At 33.8% G+C, this 24,852-nt stretch overlaps 1 protein-coding gene across 1 annotated transcript in view; it reads right to left on the bottom strand.

Moving 5' to 3' along the window:
• The window catches only part of LOC101109338 (sodium/hydrogen exchanger 2-like), a 57,892-nt gene extending 33,640 nt beyond the window's left edge, over nt 1-24,252 (bottom strand). Inside the window, exons 1-3 of the mRNA XM_027963443.1 lie at nt 23,997-24,252; nt 20,416-20,879; nt 19,635-19,885 (exon numbers count right to left, since the gene is read on the bottom strand). Of these exons, the coding sequence (XP_027819244.1) occupies nt 19,635-19,885; nt 20,416-20,879; nt 23,997-24,252 (971 nt within the window). The remainder of the gene's footprint in view (nt 1-19,634; nt 19,886-20,415; nt 20,880-23,996) is intronic.
• Between the last annotated feature and the right edge of the window lie 600 nt (nt 24,253-24,852).

Genomic DNA, 24,852 nt, shown 5'->3' with positions numbered 1-24,852 from the left:
ATGGGATCACAAAGAGTCGGACACGACTGAGCAACTTCACTTCACAGACAGTATATTAAAAAAACAGAGACATTACTTTGCCTACAAACGTCCATATAGTCATGTTAGTTGCTCAGTCATGTCTGACTCTTGCAATCCCACAGACTGTAGTTTCCCAGTGTACAAAAAAGTAATGTTTACTTTGTACTGTAACCTATTACATATGCAACAGTATTATTTCTGAAAATCAACTGTACATACCTTACTTTTAAAAGCTGTTATTGCTAAAAATGCTAGCCATCAACTGAGCCTTCAGTGAGTTGTAATCTTTTTGTTAGTGGAGAGTTCAAAATATTGTAAGAATCACCAAAATGTGACATAGAGACATGAAGTGAGCAAATGCTATTAGATCAACGGTGCTGATAGACTTGCCCAATGCAGGATTGTCACAAACCTTCAGTTTGTAAATTATGCAATAACTGCAAAGTGCAGTACAGTGAAGCACAATAAAATGAGATATACCTTCACTAGACTTAAACAATTTCAGGTATGCTTTATTTCCTACATTCTGCATACCTTATGATTTCCCTTTACATGACAAGCTCTATATGGGGCAATAGTAAATTGCTATAAAATTGTTATAACTATTCACCTCTGTATGTAGTGGCTAGGACTAGAATCTACAATCTAAAACTTGTATCAGAAAAGAACCGTGTCAAATCTTTACCGGTAATAATCAAATATGGTTCCTGTAGTTCTCCATGCAAAACAAATGAAGCCTGCCTACATAAACTATATTTGTGTTCTTGTAGTTTGGTACTCCACAAAAGCTAATTTAGTAATAATTTGCATCTACTTTATAAAGTTTCCTATCCCTATTTCTTTGATTTCTTTTCCCTTCACTATCAGCTGTCACCCAACAGACTTTTGGTCACACCTTTTTACTCTTTATTTCTTTCTATTTTCACTGTAAAACTCCAAAGTTTTCTTTCAGCAAAATATTTTTAAAAGAGAGAGGAATATTATTTTTTAAAGTAAAGCCACTTAGTAATAAAGTTCTAACAATAGTTTTTCTTAAAAAAATACTATGACAAAGATTTTAAAGAAATAACAGGGTTTTTTAAGATCACTTATTAGACAATTAATTCCAATCACTTATCTGTTTTCACCCTTACTATATACAGTATTGAAGTATCAGCAAGCTCTAATAATTAAAAGGGAGTTTTATCTCTGTACACAAATTTTGTAACTCAGGTTGCTAGGCACTTAATTTACCTGTCAAATTGTAAGCAGCTCTTTGCAAAATAAATAAATAAATAAATAAATAAGCACAGATTTTTGTAGGGAGTAGCTCTTTGCAAGAGTCCCTTTGTTTCATCACTTTAGTAGCTATATTTTAACTCAGCTTTTATACCAGGTGCCCCCCTACTTCATTAATCTCTGGCCCAAGGATATCTCCCAAATCTTTCGATCACATAATGCCTTATTTGTTGATTCTTTTCTTAGACTGAAAAAATAAAATGAAGAATTAACTGATTAGTAGATTTTTTCCCCATTTACTGTATGAATGAGATAGAATCTAAAGAAAGATCACACAGAGTCAGCAAGTCTGCACACAGTGATAGATGATGAAGGTTCTCATCCCATCCTGAAATGATTAACTGTGATTAGCTTTTCCTTTAAAAACTTTCATGACTAAAGCAAAATCTTTGGAATGGGTTCTGGGACACAAGTCCACCTTCTCCCCAGGTTGCCAGCCTCTTGAATAGAGTGAACTTTCCTTTTCCAACCAACGCTTGTGTCTCCAGTACTGGCTTTCAAGATGCAAGCAGCTGAACCTGAGTTTGGTAACAAAAGATTTAATGAGTAGCTGGTTGAAAACTGTCTTCACTATTTAAGTAGTTAATACGAACCAGAAACTATGCAATATTTACATGGAACTCTGCTCAGTGTTATGTGGCAGCTTGGATGTGAGGGGAGTTTGGGGGAGAAGGTATACATGTGGATGCATGGCTAGGTCCCTTCGCTGTTCACCTAAAACTCACAACATTGTTAATTGGCTACACCACAATACAAAGTTTTAAAAAAGAAGCTGCAATATCAAATGGCATTAAAGATTAAAAGAAATTATTATGGAGCAAAACAAGGAAGCACTCAGGGAATGCTACAGGCTTTAGGTCTTCAGTGCTGAGAGAGTCATGAAGCCAGCCTCCTCTTCTACCTTTTCTAACCTCCAGCACTGAGAATATAGGAGCTCATAAATACTCGTCTGCTTTTTCTTTTTTTTTTTAATTAAAGTGTATCTCAGTGCACCAGCCCCATGCATCCAGTATCATGCATCAAACCTGGACTGGCTATTTGTTTCATATATGATATTATACATGTTTCAATGCCATTCTCCCAAATCATCCCACCCTCGCCCTCTCCCACAGAGTCCAAAAGACTGTTCTATACATCTGTGTCTCTTTTGCTGTCTCGCATAAAGCTTTATCATTACCATCTTTCTAAATTTCATATATATGCGTTAGTATACTGTATTGGTGTTTTTTTTTTATTTTTTTTATTTTCTGGCTTACTTCACTCTGAATAATAGGCTCCACTGAGACAATCCAGAGGGATGGTACAGGGAAGGAGGAGGGAGAGGGGTTCAGGATGGGGAACACGTGTATACCTGAGGCAGATTCATGTTGATTGATGTATAGCAAAACCAATACAATATTGTACAGTAATTAACCTCCAACTAAAACAAATAAATTTATATTTAAAAAAATTAAAAAATAAGACATGCAGAAATGTTAAAAATAAATAAATAAATAAAGTGTTTCTCGGGGACAATGAAAACAGTTTGACTGGAATTCATTTTAATCGGAGAGAGCCCTCACTCGATGTGACTGTTTACACTCCAGTCCCAATGCAGTAGTCAGTAATGAAGCCAAGTGAGAAAATCATAGTATGCTTTTATGAAAAGTATTTGAGATACTAATTGATTCAACTATATCTAAAAGTATCTCTATGTATCAAGAACAAATCAAAACCAATAATTCTTTGTTTCCATAATCTTCTATAATAAAACAGGGAAATATCTTCTTGATAGTTTCATAATAATGCTAAAATTTATAAAATATCTAGAAACTAAATCCTCCTTTGAAAGAATGAAATACAAAAATTGTATTTTATCACAAAACAAAATAATTCAAATGGCTTGTGAAAATAATGTTTCTCTTTAGTCTCATCCCAGTATATAAAAAGCAAAAGAAACAATGATCTTTAATGATCTGGCTATTATTTCTACAACAATCTCTCTTTTGCCTTTTAACTGGAATTTCATACCGTATTTGACATGATTTGATATTTAGGTAACAGTTACAAAATTACCAGCCTTCATCCACTATTTATTGTTTCACATTGTAGAGTTGTCACTCCAGGAGCACAAAAATAACAACTGAACCTTTTAATATAATAGTATGGCTTTTGGTCTCAAGAAAGTGATTATAAATTATGTTGAAGCAAAAAAAAATTTGGCTGAATGTGAATATATTTAATATTGCTGAACTGTACACTAAAAATAGTTAAGATGGTAAATTATATATTATGTAATTTTTGCCACAATTAACCTTTTTAAATTGGCTGAACTTTGTGTAGAAATTATTTTCTCTAGGAACTCTTTAAAAGTAGATGAGACTCTGATTTGTTGAGATAACTTAGTTATACTCCTGTGTGAAAAATTCAAATATGTAATCATACATACATCTGTTGGTCTTTCTGGACATCAGTTTCCTCAGCTGAAAAATGAGGGGTTTATATTAAATTATCTTTAAGTTTCCTTATAGTTGTAAAGCTTGTTTTAATTTTATACTTTCTTTTTTTTTAATTTTGAAGAAGAATAAATAGGAAGTGCATTTCACTCTGAAAAGTGGACAGAACAAGCATCAAGTATTATCAGTAGATAACTAAAATCAGATAAACCTCTGAATGTATGGTTGCTACACTGATACATTAAAGCAATAAATGTTGCAATTAATGCTTTATGTGTAAATCATTTCATTAAGTTTGAAAAGAGTGAGGAAATGAGAATTTTTGTGCTTTTATATGAGTGAAGTTTTAATATTTGAATGGATTTAGGCTTTGGATCAATATAAAACGTACATTATTTTGTCCTGTTCAAATCTAATTTTAATCAGGTTGCTTTTACATCTTAACTTAAGAAGAGAAAACATATCATAACAACAGGTTTAAGTCCATTGCTCCACTGCACCCCCTGAAAATGTCAGCAATTGCACTGGGTTGTAATTCTTAGATAATTCACAAATAATTCAATTTAAGTAAAATTTAAAAAAACAGTGTACTAGTGAAGTATAAAATTTGCCTAGTGTAACAAGTTATAATAAGTCCAATGTTTTTCAGTGTATGGAGAAAAGAAAGCTGCCATGGCTTAGAAAGAAATGACCTCATTGTGGTTTTGATTTGCATTTCTCTAATAATGAGTGATGTTGAGCATCTTTTCATGTGTTTGTTAGCCATCTGTATGTCTTCTTTGGAGAAATGTCTATTTAGTTCTTTGGCCCATTTTTTGATTGGGTCGTTTATTTTTCTGCAGTTGAGCTGCATAAGTTGCTTGTATATTTTTGAGATGAGTTGTTTGTCAGTTGCTTCATTTGCTATTATTTTCTCCCATTCAGAAGGCTGTCTTTTCACCTTGCTTATATTTTCCTTTGTTGTGCAGAAGCTTTTAATTTTAATTAGATCCCATTTGTTTATTTTTGCTTTTATTTCCAGAATTCTGGGAGGTGGATCATAGAGGATCCTGCTGTGATTTATGTCGGAGAGTGTTTTGCCTATGTTCTCCTCTAGGAGTTTTATAGCACTGTTTATAATAGCCAGGACATGGAAACAACCTAGATGTCCATCAGCAGATGAATGGATAAGAAAGCTGTGGTACATATACACAATGGAGTATTACTCAGCCGTTAAAAAGAATTCATTTGAATCAGTTCTGATGAGATGGATGAATCTGGAGCCGATTATACAGAGTGAAGTAAGCCAGAAAGAAAAACACCAATACAGTATACTAACACATATATACGGAATTTAGGAAGATGGCAATGACGACCCTGTATGCAAGACAGGGAAAGAGACACAGATGTGTATAATGGACTTTTGGACTCAGAGGGAGAGGGAGAGGGTGGGATGATTTGGGAGAATGACATTCTAACATGTATACTATCATGTGAATTGAATCCCCAGTCCATGTCTGACGCAGGATGCAGCATGCTTGGGGCTGGTGCATGGGGATGACCCAGAAAGATGTTATGGGGAGGGAGGTGGGAGGGGGGTTCATGTTTGGGAATGCATGTAAGAATTAAAGATTTTAAAATTTAAAAAATAAAAAAAAATTAAATAAAAATTAAAAAAAAAAAAAAGAAAGAAAGAAATGACCTTTATACATCTTTGCAGAGAGAAGCCACTCTATACTGGTGAAAGACATCTATTATGTTGTACTCAACATGAATACAGTCCTGGCCCCATTGTCCTGAAAGAAATAGAACCAGCCTGTTCTATCATTAAAACTAACCTTTTCCCTTCTTTATAGTGGATTTCTTATCATGCTTTTTAAATGCCATAATACATAGAAAAAAAAAAAACCTAGAAGAATGTCCACCAGAATATTGTTTATAGATATCTTTGCATATTTGGTTAGAATTTAAAAAATTGTCAATTTTGTAAATATTTTGCAATGAATAAGAATAATTTATAAGAAAAAAATTAAACCACTTTCCAAAGTTACGTAGTGTAACTCATACACAGCTAGCAGCACTATAAGTTACCAGTTCCGTGTGTGCCTGGCCTAAAGAGAAAATCTGGTAGGCAGAAATAAGTACGATTTATTCTCATTACAGTTAATAGAGTATAAGGCTCACATATTCTCAAGGATGAAGAGAAAAGAGAATACAACAATATGATATACCATTTAAGCTCTTGTCATGGGCCAGGTACTGTGTTAAGCCCTTTACACCTAATTTTTAATACAACACAATCGCAGAGCTATTAAGTATTAACAGTAGACCTGAGACTTCACCCAGATCTGTTTAATTTCAAACACTATGGTCTTAATCACTATCCTATGCTACCTACTGTCCTCCATCTTTACCTCAGTTTAAGAAACAAATGACCCTCATCATACTAAAAACAATTTAATTATAATGAATAGTGAGCTATATTTTCAAACACAAAAACATGAATACGTTAGTTCTACAATGACTATTTCATTTATTGAAATATATTCTGGAACCACTTAATTCCAAAATCTCCAGAATTTATCTATCAAATAATAGTTGCTGTTTCTGGGACTGGATCTCAAGAATAATAAATAAATAAATAAATACACACAAACTAAAAGAATAGAAACACAGCTAGTAAATAATGATTGCCTGTAACACAAAACCATGCACAGGTTTCTATTGTACTTTGCATTTTCAAGGGACTAGACATGAGAAGGATACAAACTATCTACAAACATTCATTTATGAATGAAATGCATCTCAAAAGTCTATATTTAGAATTTTAAAGCATCAATGTTATGAATTAAAATTGTATTCACAGACCATCACACAAAATCTATTTAATCCAGAATATAGCTATTAGTAAGTGGTAGCAAACTGACTTATACATCCTGTGAGCTGGAGGTCCTGTAGTGCTGGGGATGGAAGTTTTTCCTTTGGTTTTATTGGATGGAACAATTTTTTAAGTTATTAATTTATTTGTTTTAATTGCAGGCTAATTATATATTGTACTGGCTTTTGCCATACATCGACATGAATCAGCCATGGGTGTGCATGTGTCCCCTATCCTGAAACCCCTCCCACCTCCCTCCCCATCCCATCTCTCTGGGTTATCCCAGTGCACTGGATTTGAGTGCCCTGTTTCATGCATTGAACTTGGACTGGTCATCTATTTCACATACGGTAATATACATGTTTCAATGCTATTCTCTCAAATCATTCCACTCTTGCCTTTTACCACAGAGTAAAGTAAAAAAAAGTAATAATAATAAAATAATTTTTTAAAAAAAGATTAAAAGAAAGTCTGTTCTTTATATGTCTCTTTTCCTGTCTCCTATATAGGGTCATCATTACCATCTTTCTAAACTCCATATATATGTGTTAATATATTGTATTGATGTTTTTCCATATATATATGTTAATATATTGTATTGATGTTTTTCTTTCTGATTTACTTCACTTTGTATAATAGGCTTCAGTTTCATCTATCTCATTAGAACTGATTCAAATGTGTGTGTGTGTGTGTTTTTTTTTTAATAGCTGAGTTAATATTCCATTGTGTATATGTGCCACAGCTTTCTTATCCATTTATCTGCCAATGAACATCTAGGTTGCTTCCATGTCCTGGCTATTATAAACAGTGATGTGATGAACATTGGGGTACTCGTGTCTCTTTCGATTCTTGTTTCCTCAGTATGTATGCCCAGCAGTGGGATTGCTGGGTCATACGGGAGTTCTATCCCAAGTTTTTTAAGGTATTTCCACACTGTTCTCCATAGTGGTTATATAAGTTTGCATTCCCACCAACAGTGCAAGAAGGTTCTCTTTTCTCCACACCCTCTCCAGCATTTATTATTTGTAGACTTTTGGATAGCAGCCATTCTGACTGGTGTGAAATGGTACCTCATTGTGGTTTTGATTTGCATTTCGCTGATAATGAGTGATGTTGAGCAGCATTTCATGTTTGTTAGCCATCTGTATGTCTTCTTTGGAGAAATGTCTATTTAGTTCTTTGGCCCATTTTTTATTGGGTTATTTATTTTTCTGGTATTGAGCTGCATGAGCTGCTTGTATATTTTTGAGATTAATTCCTTGTCAGTAGCTTCATTTGCTATTATTTTCTCTCATTCTGAAGGCTATCTTTTCACCTCGTTTACAGTTTCATTCACTGTGCAAAAGCTTCTAAGTTTAATTATGTCCATTTCTTTATTTTTGCTTTTATTTCCATTATCTGGCAGGTGAGTCAAAGAAGATCTTGCTGTGATTTATGTCAGAGAGTGTTTTGCCTATGTTTTCCTCTGGGAGTTTTATAGTTTCTGGTCTTACATTTAGATCTTTAATCCATTTTGAGGCTACAGTCCATGAGGTCGAAGTGTCAGACACCAATGAGTAACTAATACTTTCATTTTTAAGGCACTGGGGTCTGCAGTCAGACAGATATATGAGTGAATCCCTGCTCTTAGAGCTGCCAAGGGGCATAAGCTTAGGCAAATTAGTTAATCCTTCTAAACTTGAGTTTTCTGGTCTGTAAAATGGGCAAAATAAATGCCTCAACTGCCATGAGAATTAAACAAGAAATGGTATGTAAAGCGATAAGCATAATGTCTGACATACTGGATGTGCTCAATGAATATTAGCTAATATTTGTGAGGGAGAAACATCTAAATGAGTAGTCATGACACAAGGCAGATGTGACTAGGGTTAAGACAAAGTTGCAAATAAATTTCTATGAGTGATACAGTCTTCATGAAGAAGTGATTCACGTCTTTGAGGAATTAGTATAATTTGGGTAACTTGAGATTTGTTGGGGGGAATACATTGAGTAGGAACATTTATTTGATTGTACAAAACATTTTTTGGTTATGTTTCTCTAGAAGAACTCATTAGTTTATGAGTACTTATTTTCTGAAAAATTATTTTCCATAAAAAGCGTCACTCAAAAAGAATTTGTAATTTTGCAACTTTCATTTCTCTTGACTTAGGTGGTTACCACTTTAGTTTTTTAGAGGTTTATTTCTGAAATGTCACAGAGAATAAAAAAGTTTGATTTTTCAAAATAATTCTTTTTAATTGCTCTGGCTTTCTGGATTGCTATGCAGGGTTATAATTCTTTAATGATCAATACAAGTACTTTCTTTTACAGAAGTGGTTTCATGATGTCTCATCCAAAATTTCCCTAGTCATTTATGCATTCATGTGTGCATTCATTCAAAATGAAACAATTGAGTCCCTACTGTGTGCAAGTCTCTCTACAGATCTTATTTCTTATATCATTCTCAGCACAAAGGCACTGGTTCTTTCCTGAGAACATTTTTGGCACTGAAATTTCAAAACTGAGTAACCTGGGTAGGCCAGAGAAGTTTTGCTAAAGACAGCTAACAGAACCTATTCTATTTCAGTCTTGGAAATTTTGAATTAAAACAGTGGAACTGGTAAGCAGAAACATTTTCATGATTCCCAATTCAATTGTTTGCTCTAATATCAGTAGTTAAATGTACAAGTATCCTGTCTGTTACTCCAAATGAAAAAGGTATATAGGCTTGATACATTTCAAAAGAAATAGAAAGAAAATTACATTTTAAAGAAACTCTATGATTCTATTAACATTTGATATCTTTAAGGAATATTTCCAGGTTAATAGTATCAACCATAAAAATATAACATGGACTGTAGTTATAATAATTTATTTTATTTATGTACATATTTTGAGCTAGGACTTCACCTTAAATTTAGGTTTAGTATTTAAAGTGTCCAACTAGGCTATAAAGCAATTAGAAGGTACTTAACTGGAATCTACAGATAACGAAGATCACAGATGAAAACTAAAGCCATCTGCGAGTCAGTTGGTTAGGGGGGAAAAAAAAAAAAAAAACCTTTTTCCAAAAGTGAAAGAGAGTTCTCTTTATTGTGGAGCTTCCTCACTGTGGTTGGGGTTTTATCAACGGTGCTTTATTGAAGGAAAAGTCTTGAGACTACTGTGAACATAAGACTGAAAACCAGAAGCAGGAGGCTTAAGTCCAAACCCTGAGAACACGAGAGAGTTCCTGACTCCAGGGAACATTACTTGACAGGAGATCATCACAAGCTTCCATTCGTACACTGAAACCAAGCACCACCCAAGGGCCAACAAGTTCCAGAGGAAGACATACAATGGAAATTCTCCAGCAATACAAGAACACAGCCCTGTGCTCCAATATATAGGCTGCCCAAAGTTACTCCAACACCATTGACATCTCATAATTCATTTCTGGACACTTCATTGCACTCCAGAGAGAAGAAATCCAGCTCCATCCACCAGAACACTGACACAAGTTTCCCTAATCATGAAACCTTGACAAGCCACTGATATAACCCCACTCACAGAATACAGAAAGGACACCCCAAATCCAGCAATATAAACAAGATGAAGTGACAGAGGAATACCAAGCAGGTAAAGGAACAGGATAAATACCAACCAAACCAAATAAAAGAGGAAAAGATAGGGAATCTACCTGATAAAGAATTCCGAATAATGAAAATGAAAATGATCCAAAATCTTGAAATCAAAATGGAATCACAGATCAATAGCCCAGAGTCAAGGATTGAGAAGATGTAAGAAAGGTTTAACAAGGATCTAGAAGAAACAAAAAAGAGTCAATATATAATGAAGAATGCAATAAATGAGATAAAAAACACTCTGGAGGCAACAAATAGTAGACTAACAGAAGCAGAAGATAGGATTAGTGAAATAGAAGATAGATTGGTAGAAATAAATGAATCAGAAAGGAAAAAAGAAAAACTAATTAAAAGAAATGAGGACAATCTCAGAGACCTCCAGGACACTGTTAAACACCCAACATTTGAATCATAGGAGTCCCAGAAGAAGAAGACAAAAAGAAAGACCATGAGAAAATCCTTGAGGAGATAATAGTTGAAAACTTCCCTAAAATGGGGAAGGAAATAATCACCCAAGTCCAAGAAACCCAGATAGTCCCAAACAGGATAAACCCAAGGTGAAACACACAAGACATATATTAATCAAATTAACAAAGATCAAACACAAAGAACAAATATTAAAAACAGCAAGGGAAAAACAACAAATAACACACAAGGGGATTCCCATAAGGATAACAGCTGATCTTTCTATAGAAATTCTTCAGGCCAGGAGGGAATGGCAAGACATACTTAAAGTGATGAAGGAAAGTAACCTACAGCCCAGATTACTGTACCCAGCAAGGATCTCATTCAAATATGAAGGAGAAATCAAAAGCTTTACAGACAAGCAAAAGCAGAGAGAATTCAGCACCACCAAACCAGCTCTCCAACAAATGCTAAAGGATATTCTCTAGACAGGAAACACAAAAAGGGTGTATAAACTTGAACCCCCAAAAATAAAGTAAATGGCAATGTGATCATACTTATCAATAATTACCTTAAACAGAAATGGGTTGAATGCTCCAACCAAAAGACAAAGACTGGCTGAATGGATACAAAAAGAAGACCCCTATATAAGTTGTCTACAAGAGACCCACCTCAAAATAGGGGACACATACAGACTGAAAGTGAAGGGCTGGAAAAAGATTTTCCATGCAAATAGACACCAAAAGAAAGCAGGAATAGCAATACTCATATCAGATAAATTAGACTTTAAAACAAAGGCTGTGAAAAGAGACAAAGAAGGACACTACATAATGATCAAAGGATTAATCCAAGAAGAAGATATAACAATTATAAATATATATGCATCCAACATAGGAGCACCACAACATGTAAGACAAATGCTAACAAGTATGAAAGGGGAAATGAACAATGACACAATAATAGTGGGAGACTTTAATACCCCACACACCTATGGATAGATCATCTAAACAGAAATTAACAAGGAAACACAAACTCTAAATGATACAAAAGACCAGTTAGACCTAATTGATATCTATAGGACATTTCACCCCAAAACAATGTTTCACCTTTTTGTCAAGTGCACATGGAACCTTCTCCAGGACAGATCACATCATAGGCCATAAATCTAGCCTTGGTAAATTCAAAAACATTGAAATCATTCCAAGCATCTTTTCTGACCACAATGCAGTAAGATTAGATCTCAATTACAGGAGAAAAACTATGAAAAACTCCAAAATATAGAGGCTGAACAACAAGCTTCTGAATAACCAACAAATCACAGAAGCAATCAAAAAGAAATCAAAATACACACAGAAATGAATGAAAATGAAAACACAACAACCCAAATCCTGTGGGACACTGTAAAAGCAGTGCGAAGGGGAAAGTTCATAGCAATACAGGCATACCTCAAAAAACAAGAAAAAAGTCAAATAAATAACTCTACACCTAAAGCAACTAGAAAAGGAAGAAATGGAGAACCCCAGGGTTAGTAGAAGGAAAGAAACCTTAAAAATTAAGGCAGAAATAAATGCACAGGAAACAAATGAGACCATAGCAAAAATCAACAAAGCTAAAACCTGGTTCTTTGAAAGGATAAATAAAACTGACAAACCATTAACCAGACTCATGAAGAAACAAAGGGAGAAAAAACAAATTAAAAAAAAAAAAAAAGAAATGAAAATGGAGAGATCACAACAGACAACACAGAAATACAAAGGATCATAAGAGACTACTATTAGCAATTATATGCCAATAAAATAGACAATGTGGAAGAAATGGACAAATTATTAGAAAATTACAACTTTCCAAAACTAAACCAGGAAGAAATAGAAAATCTTAACAGACCCATCACAATCACCGAAATTGAAATTGTACTCAGAAATCTTCCAGCAAACAAAAGCCCAGGTCCAGACGTCTTCACAGCTGAATTCTACCAAAAATTTAGAGAAGAGCTAACACCTATCCTACTCAAATGCTTCCAGAAAATTGCAGAGGAAGGTAAACTTCCAAACTCATTCTATGAGGCCACCATCACCCTAACACCAAAACCCGACAAAGATGCCACAAAAAAAGAAAACTACAGGCCAATATCACTGATGAACATAGATGCAAAAATCCTTAACAAAATTCTAGCAATCAGAATCCAACAACACATTAAAAAGATCATACACCATGAACAAGAGGGCCTTATCCCAGGGATGCAAGGATTCTTCAATAACCGTAAATCAACCAATGTAATGCACCACATTAACAAATTGAAAAATAGAAGCCATATGATTATCTCAATAGATGCAGAGAAAGCCTGTGATAAAATTCAACATCCATTCATGATAAAAAAAAAAAAACTCTCCAGAAAGCAGGAATAGAAGGAACATACCTCAACATAATAAAAGCTATATATGACAAACTCACAGCAAACATTATCTTTAATGATGAAAAATTGAAAGCATTTCCCCTAAAGTCAGGAACAAGACAAGTGTGCCCACTTTCACCACTACTATTCAACATAGTATTGGAAGTTTTGGCCATAGCAATCAGAGCAGAAAAAGAAATAAAATCAGAAAAGAAGAAGTAAAACTCTCACTGATTGCAGATGACATGTTCCTCTACATAGAAAACCCTAAAGACTCCACCAGAAAATGACTAGAGCTAATCAATGAATAGAGTAAAGTTTCAGGATATGAAATCAACACACAGAAATCCCTTGCATTCCTATGCACTAATAATTAGAAAATAGAGAAATTAAGAAAAAAAATCCATTTAGCATTGCAATGAAAAGAATAAAAAACTTAATATCTACCTAAAGAAACTAAAGACCTATATATAGAAAACTATAAAACACTGGTGAAATAAATCAAAGAGGATACTAATAGATGGAGAAATATACCATGTTCATGGATTGGAAGAATTAATATAGTGAAAATGAGGATACTACGCAAAGCAATCTACAAATTCAATGCAATCGCTATCAAGCTACCAGCGGTATTTTTCACAGAGCTAGAACAAATGATTTCACAATTTGTATGGAAATACAAAAATCCTCGAATAGCCAAAGCAACCTTGAGAAAGAAGAATGGAACTGGAGGAATCAACTTGCCTGACTTCAGGCTCTACTACAAAGCCACATTCATCAAGACAGTATGGTACTGGCACAAAGACAGAAATATAGATCAATGGAACAAAATGGAAAGCCCAGAGATAAATCCATGCATCTATGGACACCTTATCTTCGACAAAGGAGGCAAGATTATACAATGGATTAAAGATAATCTCTTTAACAAGTGGTGCTGGGAAAACTGGTCAACCACTTGTAAAAGAATGAAACTAGAACACTTTCTAACACCATACACAAAAATAAACTCAAAATGGATTAAAGATATAAACATAAGACCAGAAACTATAAAACTCCTAGAGGAGAACATAGGCAAAACACTCTCTGACATACATCACAGCAGGATCCTCTATGACCCACCTCCCAGAATATTGGAAATAAAAGCAAAAATAAACAAATGGGACCTAATTAAAATTAAAAGCCTCTGCACAAGAAAGGAAACTATAAGCAAGGTGAAAAGACAGCCTTCGGAACGGGAGAAAATAATAGCAAATGAAGCAACTGACAAACAACTAATCTCAAAAATATACAAGCAACTTCTGCAGCTCAATCCAGAAAAATAAAAGACCCAACCAAAAAATGGGCCAAAGAACTAAATAGACATTTCTCCAAAGAAGACATACAGATGGCTAACAAACACATGAAAAAATGCTCAACATCACTCATTATCAGAGAAATGCAAATCAAGACCGCAATGAGGTACCATTCCACACCAGTCAGAATGGCTGCAATCCAAAAGTTTACAAGCCGTAAATGCTGGAGAGGGTGTGAAGAAAAGGGAACCCTCTTACACTGTTGGTGGGAATGCAAACTAGTACAGCCACTCTGGAGAACAGAATTGAAAGAAACATGTGTACCCCAATGTTCATCGCAGCACTGTTTGTAATAGCCAGGACATGGAGACAACCTAGATGTCCATCAGCAGACGAATGGATAGGAAAGCTGTGATACATATACACAATGGAGTATTCCTCAGCCATTAAAAAGAATACATTTGAATCAGTTCTAATGAGGTGGATGAAACTGGAGCCAATTATACAGAGTGAAGTAAGCCAGGAAAAAAAAAAATCACCAATACAGTATACTAACACATATATATGGAATTTAGAAAGATGGTAACGATAACCCTGTATGCGAGATAGCAAAAGAGACACAGATGTATAGAACAGTCTTTTGGACTCTGTGGGAGAGGGCGAGGGTGGGTGATTTGGGAGAATGGCATTGAAACATGTATAATATGATATAAGGAATGAATCGCCAGTCTCGGTTTGATGCAGGATATGGGATGCTTGTGGCTGGTGCACTGGGATGACCCAGAGAGATGGTATGAGGAGGGAGATGGGAGGGGGCTTCAGGATTGAGAACACATGTACACTCGTTTCGGATTCATGTTGATGTATGGCAAAACCATTACAGCATTGTAAATTAAAATAAAGTAAAATTAAAGAAAAAATAAGAAAAAAAAGTGAAAGAGAACTATGCTCCACAGGCATAGAGTTTTAGCTTTTCAGCAAACAAAAAGGAATTTTTATTAGATTTGAACAGTTTTGAAAGTGAAGGAAAGTTATAATACAATATATAAACTTCATTATATAAAGCATTTTTGTGCTGATTGATGACACTTTCTTTGATAGAGTATTATTATATTGTGAAAATAATAAGTTATGGAATTACCAACTGGTACAGATCAAACCCATTATAGAACTGGATCCTTAAGCCAGAACATTCCTAAATTCTAACACCTTAGCTTTATAGTTCATATCAAATGCATGAAAATAACTTTAATGTATTTCTGATCTCACAAAAATAGTATTTGTCATTATGTAAAAACATTTCTAAATCTACATGTTCTATAGTGTCTCTTTTTACAAAATTTAGAGAGGTTTTTTTTTTCATGACAGGGTGAATAAAATAGTATATTAAAAGAACATCCTTTGAGTATTTTAGCTATAATTATTCATTTTTATTAGAATGCAAAACAATTTTGTACAAGCTCTTGAATAGAAATCACAAACAAGTTAATTGCACAAATAATTTTGTGTAGAGAACATAATCTTGCATTTAAATATGCTTTATCATCTGGACTACTAAGGAAGCTCTACAATATGAGGGTGAAAGATGAGAAATTAATTGGTCTGCTGTTTTCTACACTATAACCTTGTTATAATATTATCTACTATTTGTGACCCCATGGACTATAAAATCCATAGAATTATCCAGGCCAGAACACTGGAGTGGGTAGCCATTCCTTTCTCCAGGGGATCTTTCTAACCCAGGGATTGAACCTAGGTCTCCCTCATTGCAGGTGGATTCTTTACCGTCTGAACCACCAGGAAAGCAATACTATCTACAGGGCCAACAAATGGTTCACTTTGTTAACTGTATATAGAAATTATTTGTCTCCTATGCCAAACAGTGATGTCAATCTGACATCTAAAACAATGCCAATATATTTTGGAGATTAATTTTAAAATAACATATATGAAATGAATCACCAGTCCAGGTTTGATGCATGATACTGGATGCTTGGAGCTGGTGCACTGGGACCACCCAGAGGGATGGTACGGGGAAGGAGGAGGGAGTGGGGTTCAGGATGGGGAACACGTGTATACCTGTGGATACATGTTGATGTATGGCAAAACTAGTACAATATTGTAAAGTAATTAACCTCCAAATAAAATAGATAAATTTATATTTTAAAAAAAGATGAGAATGGAAAAAATAAATAAAAATAGCAATGCCTACTATTTTCTGAGATTCTCAAAAGCAATATTAGACAGTCATAGCTGTCTGACCCAACCAAAGTGAATTAAAAAATATTGTTCTCCACTTATGCTGTTAGGCAACAATAGCAAATAATTTTTTGAATGAAATACAGAACAATTTGAAACTCAGAGAAGCAAACTCACATTTGTCACGTTTTTTAAAAAATGTAACAAAATACAATGGTGATAAAAAACAAATTATCAAGTGTCTAATAGAAAGCTAGACTTGACTATTCATCTCAAAGAATCACTAACAACTATTAACTTATAATACAAAGATATATACATATATTTAATTTTCTATATTTAATAAAATTAAAATTATATTTAATTTTCTATAAATGTATATATACAGATATAATAAAGTTTAATATTTTATAAATAAATTGGAACTTTTATAAATAAATAAATACATTTGGTAATTTAGAAAATAAATTTATATAGCAACTGGTACTTCTGATGATCAGATTTTCTTTTATGAAAAAATTTCTAAAGTAGGAGGCCACATAATATAACCTATTATACTATATAGTATTATATACCTATAATATTATAAACCTATAATATTATATATTATAAACCTATTTTAAGATATCAGTAAATGTGTACTTATTGACTTGAGAAACAATGAATTATTGAAAAGGAACAAAAATGTTTCTTATAATGGATGCAATATACCACTGTTACAAGCACCCATCATTAAGACTGATGCCTTATGCTTTTAGGCTAAAAATAGTCTTCAACCTCATAATTCTAATAGATTTTAATTACTTTCCTCACAGTAAAACTGTGTCCTCATTTCCATTTCAACAACAACAAAAAAAAATCTATAATATTGACCATTCTAAGAATCAGTAATCCTTCAGGCAGAACTTGATTTATACACAGCTCATTTATGAAAAAAAATGACTAATAATTGAATGAGTGTAAGTGTTTTGTGCTACATTTTCATATTGGATAATGCAACAAATTGAAAGGAAGGGAAAATCTTCCCAAAGTGACATTGTGACTATGATTATACTTTTGTTTCATGCTTAACACAGTGATTCGATCAATAAATAACTACATAATGTCTAAAATTTGCTGTTTATATATTTAAATGAAAAATTCAGCTAATACACTATTTCATTTTATTACAATCATTCTGTAATGTAGATATTATCATCTATTTTTAACAGAGAAACTGAAACTCAGAAAGTTTTGAAGGAGGTTTTCTATTTCCATCACAAAAAAATAAATTAATTTTCAAATGTATTTAATATTTAAAATCTATGATTTGACAGTTATCATTCTGTTCATTTTATTACAAGTTTTATTTTTTTATTTATTTTATTTTTTTTTCAAGTTTTTATTTTTATTTTCCTTTTTTTTTATTTTTAGTTTTTTATTTTTTACATTTTAAAATCTTTAATTCTTACATGCATTCCCAAACCATTACTTAATCTAGTGTTTTCAGCCTAATTAATTTTCCAATTAATACAATATCTTAGGAAAAGATTTTCCCAAATACTTTAAATCATACTTGTGCTCTTCTTTTCCAACTACATCCAAAACAATTTCACTTTAAGTAAGACAAAGTTTTGCATATAACACGATGTTTATAAAGATATATATATTTAAAGGATATTTACACAAGTACCTTTTAAAATAACAAAAACGCATTTAAAGTGTTAGCCTAAGATGGTCTGAATTAATCATTTAATTATTTTGTTAAACTACCTCCATAAAAATAAAGGAAGGTCTTTTTTCCAATATCTTTAGCAGTCAAAAGGAAAAAGATTGTCAGATATAACTCTGAAAGATTCTCATATTCTTAATCCAAAATAAAATATATTAGAGTTATAAGAAAGTTAAGAATCAAGAGAGTTTCAGAGGAAACAAGTAATTCTGACAACATTGTTTTCCCTGTTTCTTTATTTCAGGACTCACCACATTGTCAAGTTCTTTAAAAGTGCAGGGTGCTCAAAAGAAGGAAACCACTTAAATGATACTATATTAAAACTTTGGAAAATGTCCTAGATTAAAAGAATGTAAATTGCCCCATCCAATTCCTTTTTTGGCTTTTTTCTACATGTCTTTCATTAATAGTAATACAAACAATAAAAATCAAAGACAATTTAAAACACAAACTACATCTCTCAACCAATTAAAATGCAATCACCCAGATGCTAGATAGGTTGCTTTCAACCTAGAACGTTTTATTTAAAACAGACTAACTTCAATCACGATTTTATGACATTTCTCATGTACAGTAAGTCCTTTGAGGACTAAGAGTAACCTAAAGTCAAATGGCATTAGTTCTAAAGAACTTAATTTTGGCAAAAACCATCACAATATTGTAGTTAGCCTCCAATTAAAATAAATAAATAATTTGCTTTTTAAAATATTAATCTTTTCTTTTTTTCTTTTTCTCTTTGAGCTTTCAGAAAACATGTGTCATTTGAAAAAGATAATGCATTCCATTTCTTTTAAAAACACAGAAAGTAGTGATCTATCTAAACCCTAGCGCAAAAGCATTTAGGTGTTAATACTTACCATATGGGCATTTAGCCTTATAAGCTAGATATGAGGTACTATCATCATTGGTTAAATGCCAGTGATAGAGAAGAGAAAAATATGGCATATGTCATGGTTTACAAAACAAGTCATAAAGTTATTTTTTATGGCAGAAAATCTATCTATATAAGAGCTAATGCCAAGTTTATTGATATAGTGTGCTATCTAATTACTTACCACTGGAATATTACTGGGTTCAGATACACTAATCCATTAGGAGAGTAATTCTCCCCTGCAAAGAGAGGAGTGCTCAAGGTAGCCCCATGCCAAATTCTCAGCATTTTTGTTATGCAGTGAGAGTCCTACTGACCCCCAATCCCAACACAGGCAAGATAGTTGAGATGTAGACATTTAATCTCTACAGGGAGTCCATGAGCTTGACAACAGTAACACTTGCAGTCCTATGATTAAGTGACTATTAGAGGTAACAGGAAATCCTTGAAGAACATGAATGGAGGGTCACCTTCCATATTTAGGAAATGCAATTTCCTAGATTTCTAGTGGAAAATAAGAATCAATTCCTAAAAGAAATTCAATAGATCAAAGACTTGTCCAGATACTTACGCCACAATACCTGAGAGATGGAACATTTCAGCTGTCAGGTAGGAGAGATAACTGTATAAGAAGACAAAGAGAGGTTCGATGACCCGGATGGTCTTGGTAAAGCGTGTGGTAAAGGCAGCAATCATGCCAAACAAGAGCCCAATGAAAATGCCTCCTATTCCAACCAAAAAAAACTTTCCTATCCCAGCCAAAATGTCCAATGGTTTGATAGATGGCATTTCAGAGAAAGATTTGAACAGCTTATAGAGCACCTGCATAAAAAATAAAAATAAAATAAAAAAGATTAGAGTGAATTTACCAATTAGGAAGGTCTCAATTTATGCCCTTCTAATTTGAGGTTTCTCAACTTTGAAGTTCTTCAACTCCCCATTTCCTTCCCAATATGAGTTCCTAGAAAGCTTCCTTATATCAAAAGATATTTCTACAGATCAGTATTAAATTATGCATGATTCTGCTTTAAAATAGTCTGATGGGCTATGAATATATCCTTTATGGCTAAAATATTCTTGTAACATGACTAGGAAGACTGTGACCCCAGAAGGCATACCCTAATTTTCTCTTAATAAACTGATAAAGGTTATTATAGTATCAAAGAAGCATTTTTATTTTTGAAAACATATTAATTGTGAGTAAATCATATTATCTAAATTCATAACCTTATTCCTAGGACTAAATTGTTCAATCATGATCTAAACTAGAATTAAATTATTATTTAAATTTCAAGGGTGAGCATAAGGGAACCTGATTAATTACCATGAAAACTCATGTCTAGGATACTTACAACAGTAACAGCATCATTAAGGAGGGATTCTCCAAACACCAAAATGTGAAGCTTTTCATTCACATGAATTTCTTCAAATACAGAGAGTACAGCCACAGGATCTACTGCAGCAATCAAACTACCAAACCAAAGGTTATGGAGCAATGACACATCTTCAAGGTTGAAGAGCTTCACCTGACATATGCCATAGAGGGAAAGGCCTATTCCAAATGCATTCCACATTGTTCCAACTACAGCATACAACAGAATGGTTCCTATGTTTTCAAAAAATGGCCGACTGGGCATAAAATATCCTGCATCAAGGACTATTGGTGGAAGTAAATACAAGAAAAATATATCACTGTTCATGACTGGTGGGGATTTGTCATTTAAACTGTAAATTAGTCCTCCCATGATGAGACCTACAAATATCAAAAGGCAGCTTTCAGGTACAACTGCGGGTATCTTATTATAGAGATGAAATCCTAGAAAAGAGAAAAAAATAGACTAATAAACATCTTTATTATCCTTATATGTCAGCCTTCTTGTCAAGTCTTATGATTTCAGAAAAATAGCTTCTCAGTCATTTTACATTTTAATAATGACTTAATAAAGATGCAGAGGCATGAGTGAAGACACTTTACTTTATGATGGGAAATATTTACTAATAGAATTAAAATATTCATAACTAACAGCAAGTTTATTCATTTGCCCACTGAATCATTTTCAAATATGAGTATGTATTCTAAAATAGAAACACACTTATCAGCTTGCAATGTTCTTCTGCTTTTCTCATGATCATAGTTAAAGACATCAGAAACTTAAAAGTATAGAAATGACAACCATAATTCAAATGTCTGCTTTGAATAATAAGAGTTGAAAAGGGCTTTAGTAATCATAACTGATTCTTCACTCATAAGGAATCATAATTTTTATAAGGAAACTGAGACCAAAGAAGTGAAGCTACTTTTCATGGCTGAACAGTAAGTATGTGGTGGAGTTGGGATGATAACCTAGACAGGTATCTTGACTTTTAGCTCAATGTTCATATAATTACCCAAAACTGTCACTTAGTCTGATTGACAGATACGGGCTTACATAAATGCATACTACTGAATTATCAAAATACAATCCCAATTATAAAGTTTGTTTTTCATAGAATGATGTGTTCCTTTCTTCCCATGAGGGAAATACAGCCATCTCTAGCAACCTACATGGCAGCAGTTCTCTGTTTTATGCTGTATTCTTTTTCCTCTGCCCACCTTATATTCCACATCATCATGCTCTAACTTACATGAAGCCTGCAGAAAATTACTCTAATTATCATCAATCCTCTCTATTATAGAAAGGACCTTAATGACCATCTAAGATAATCCATTCCTTCCTGTCTAAGCCAGTCCTCACCAATACACTGCTGAGATCCTTTTCTAATATATGTTAGTTAATTTGACTACAATTTTCTCAAGGATTGAGGATAGTTTTTACAATAATCCCTTAGCACATTGCTAGCACATAGAAATAGCTCAACAGATACTTATCAAATAAATAATGAACACATTTTAGAAAAGAATGCCAGTTGGTTCCTATGCTAGAGTTTATTTCGAAATATTTTCAAAAGTGCTCTCACGTATATGCTTCTATTTGATTCTCTCATCAAACCAACAGCAAAGTGTTAGTCATTCACTTGTGTCCAGCTCTTTTAGACCTCATGGTCTGTAGCCCACCAGGCTTCTCTGTCCATGGAATCCTCCAGGCAAGAATACTGGAGTGGATTGACATTCCCTTCTCCAGGGGATCTTCCTGACCCAGGGATGTAACCCAGATCTCCTGCATTGCAGGCAGACTCTTTATCATCTGAGCTACCAGGAAGTCCATCATACCAAAATAGCAATGTAAATACTGTTATTCTCATATTAAAAATGATATATATGAGAGAAAGAAGTACTTTACTTATCTAACACATACTTATTGAGTGCCTATGTGCCAGGCACTGGCTCCTAATTTGAGAAAATTTTAAACAGCTCATAGTAATCTTATCTTTCCACTAAACCATGATGTGCCCTTCTTTATCCTCTACAGAATCACTTATTTTCTCTAGGCAATGAAATAATTTGAAAACTTCCCATGGGAAGGATGGGGCCTTATTCATCACTTTAGCCCCTGGCCCCAATATAATTCTTCACACATAAAATGTATTAAAAAAATATGTGTTGAATGATTGCTAACAAGGAAGGCTTTTTAAATTAATTAATTAATTAATTTGGTTAGCTTTTTAAATTTACATTCTCTTACAAGGTCACAGAAAAAAATTATCTGTCAGTGATGGTTCAATAAATTCCTACTTTAACAAATGGGAATGGAAGACTACTGGGAAGTCCCTTTGCCCTATCATTCTGAAATTAACATTTAATTAGGCTATTTAATATAATCAACATATCTAATAATATAAAAATAATTTAAAAGAACCTGAACCCTAATAATCTTAATTATTAACCCTAACAATTTAAAAGAATACACAAATGTTCTTTATTATCACCCAAGACAGTATATACTTCTAATCAAGGAGGCATAAAATGAGCTTTTTAGTTCCATTTTGTTGAATTTCACAAAGCATCTTCTCTTCCTGGGCCTCAGATTTCCTATCTACAAAATGAAGGAGTTGGATGAGAATGATTTCTCAGGGTTTTTCCAGCTCTGACAACTTATCATGCTATGAATCTATGGATTTTTTGTGTCATCATTAAATAATATATGTCATGAATGGTAAAGCTTTAGTATATATAGTCACTAAAATAAAACTTTGAAATGCTGAACAGGATTTATTTTAGAAAAAAAATTAATTTTAAAATAACAAAATTCTATAGACTTTGAAGTTTTCCTGACATTGCTTTTGTTCTGAACCTAGAAAAATGATAACTTTATCATAAATACTTTAACATCATCAAGGCAAAGGTCTGATAAATTATTAAAGAACATACAAAGGAAAACAGAATAAATCCCCTTAGGAGAATCATAAAGCTAGAAATTCAGGGTGTTCATAAAGTTGAAATAGTTAAAACATAACAGTTCTTCTCTTTCTGGATCTGGTCTTAGTTTGTGTTTTATCTTAAATTCTGAGTAATGGCATAAAGGCTTATCTTTTAAAAAATACAAAACGGACTTGTCCCATTTTGTTACTACCTGGCAACTATAGCAAGCATCCTGTGAGGACAAAAGGCTGTCTAAAGACTCAGATCAGTTAGGATCATTCTATTTAGATTTCTCTGCTCTCCCTTTAAAAATTATGTCTTGTCTGCTCAACCCTTGAACAACTGGGACCCTTTGCAGTCTAAGTCCCTTTGCTGGGCCTATTTCTGCCTCCTCCCACTGGGAGACCACCAACATTTGAACATTATCACTGCAAGAAGGTTTGAGCTATGAAGATAAAGATAATTTTGGAACAGCTAAGGAGGCAGATATTCCAGTTTGCCTTTCTCTGTTCTATTAAGAAAAAGGTGCCTTTCTTAACATCTGGAAAAGCCCTGAGATCCCCCACTCACTCCGTGCCCCACTCTCCCTATTAGGCAACTCCCTGGGAAAGCCTTGGGAAATTCCTCACTTACCTATCTTTGCCAGAGAGGCTAACATAATCCATAGTGTGATCTCAAAAGGAGTCTGCACATGCTGGTAATCCAGGGAGAAGAGAAGTGTGTGAGCAGATGCCACCGAGTCATTATCCTGAATTCTTTTGGATCCCCAGCTGTCATTTTCTGCCCTCAGGTTCCAGTAGTGCAGCATGCTATTCCCAGAGGTTCCCAGAAGCTGGGAGCAGAGCTGACCCAGCAGCAGAGGCAACAGGAGCCCCAGCCTGTGAACCATCACCAGCTCTGCCAGCTGTGCTTGCTTAAGTATTTAATCTCCTTTCCAGCTGCAGCTGCTCGCAAATGTGGTTTGCTGTCCTTGACCCTTAGTCTTTCTGGCTAGTATTTAATGATTAGTGAAAATTTCAGCAGCTCCCTGGAGTTCCAGAAGAGAAATGATGGGCTGTGATTCCCTGGAATGAAATTAGAACCTGAGCTAGCAAACGGAGTAAAATGGAACAAATTCATTGATTGACATAGAAAAGGATCTTACCCCCAGTTCTAACTGCCAGGGGAAGAAAACTACTGGATCTGGATTCTGGCCACTTAGGAATCTATTTTCTTACTATAAAATAAATCCAATTCATAAAGGATATGGAAAAGTATTCAAGACGAATTATCAAATCTGCAAAGATTATCAAGGACTGTGTAAATGAGAACCCGAACTAGGATGCCAAATTTCAGCTGCCTCTTAGGCAAAACTCTTAACATTAGAGCTCCTTGTTTCCACAGAGAGAGGTGAAGGCATAGAAAAAATTAAATCACCTACTCCTAAAAATTCCAGGAGAAAAAAAAAAAATTAGTGTGAATAAGGGCCCTAGTACTTAAGAGCAGGATA

This window comes from Ovis aries, chromosome X (genome assembly GCF_016772045.2).
Source record: "Ovis aries strain OAR_USU_Benz2616 breed Rambouillet chromosome X, ARS-UI_Ramb_v3.0, whole genome shotgun sequence".
Taxonomy (NCBI): domain Eukaryota; kingdom Metazoa; phylum Chordata; class Mammalia; order Artiodactyla; family Bovidae; genus Ovis; species Ovis aries.
This window is presented reverse-complemented; position numbering and strand designations above follow the sequence as displayed.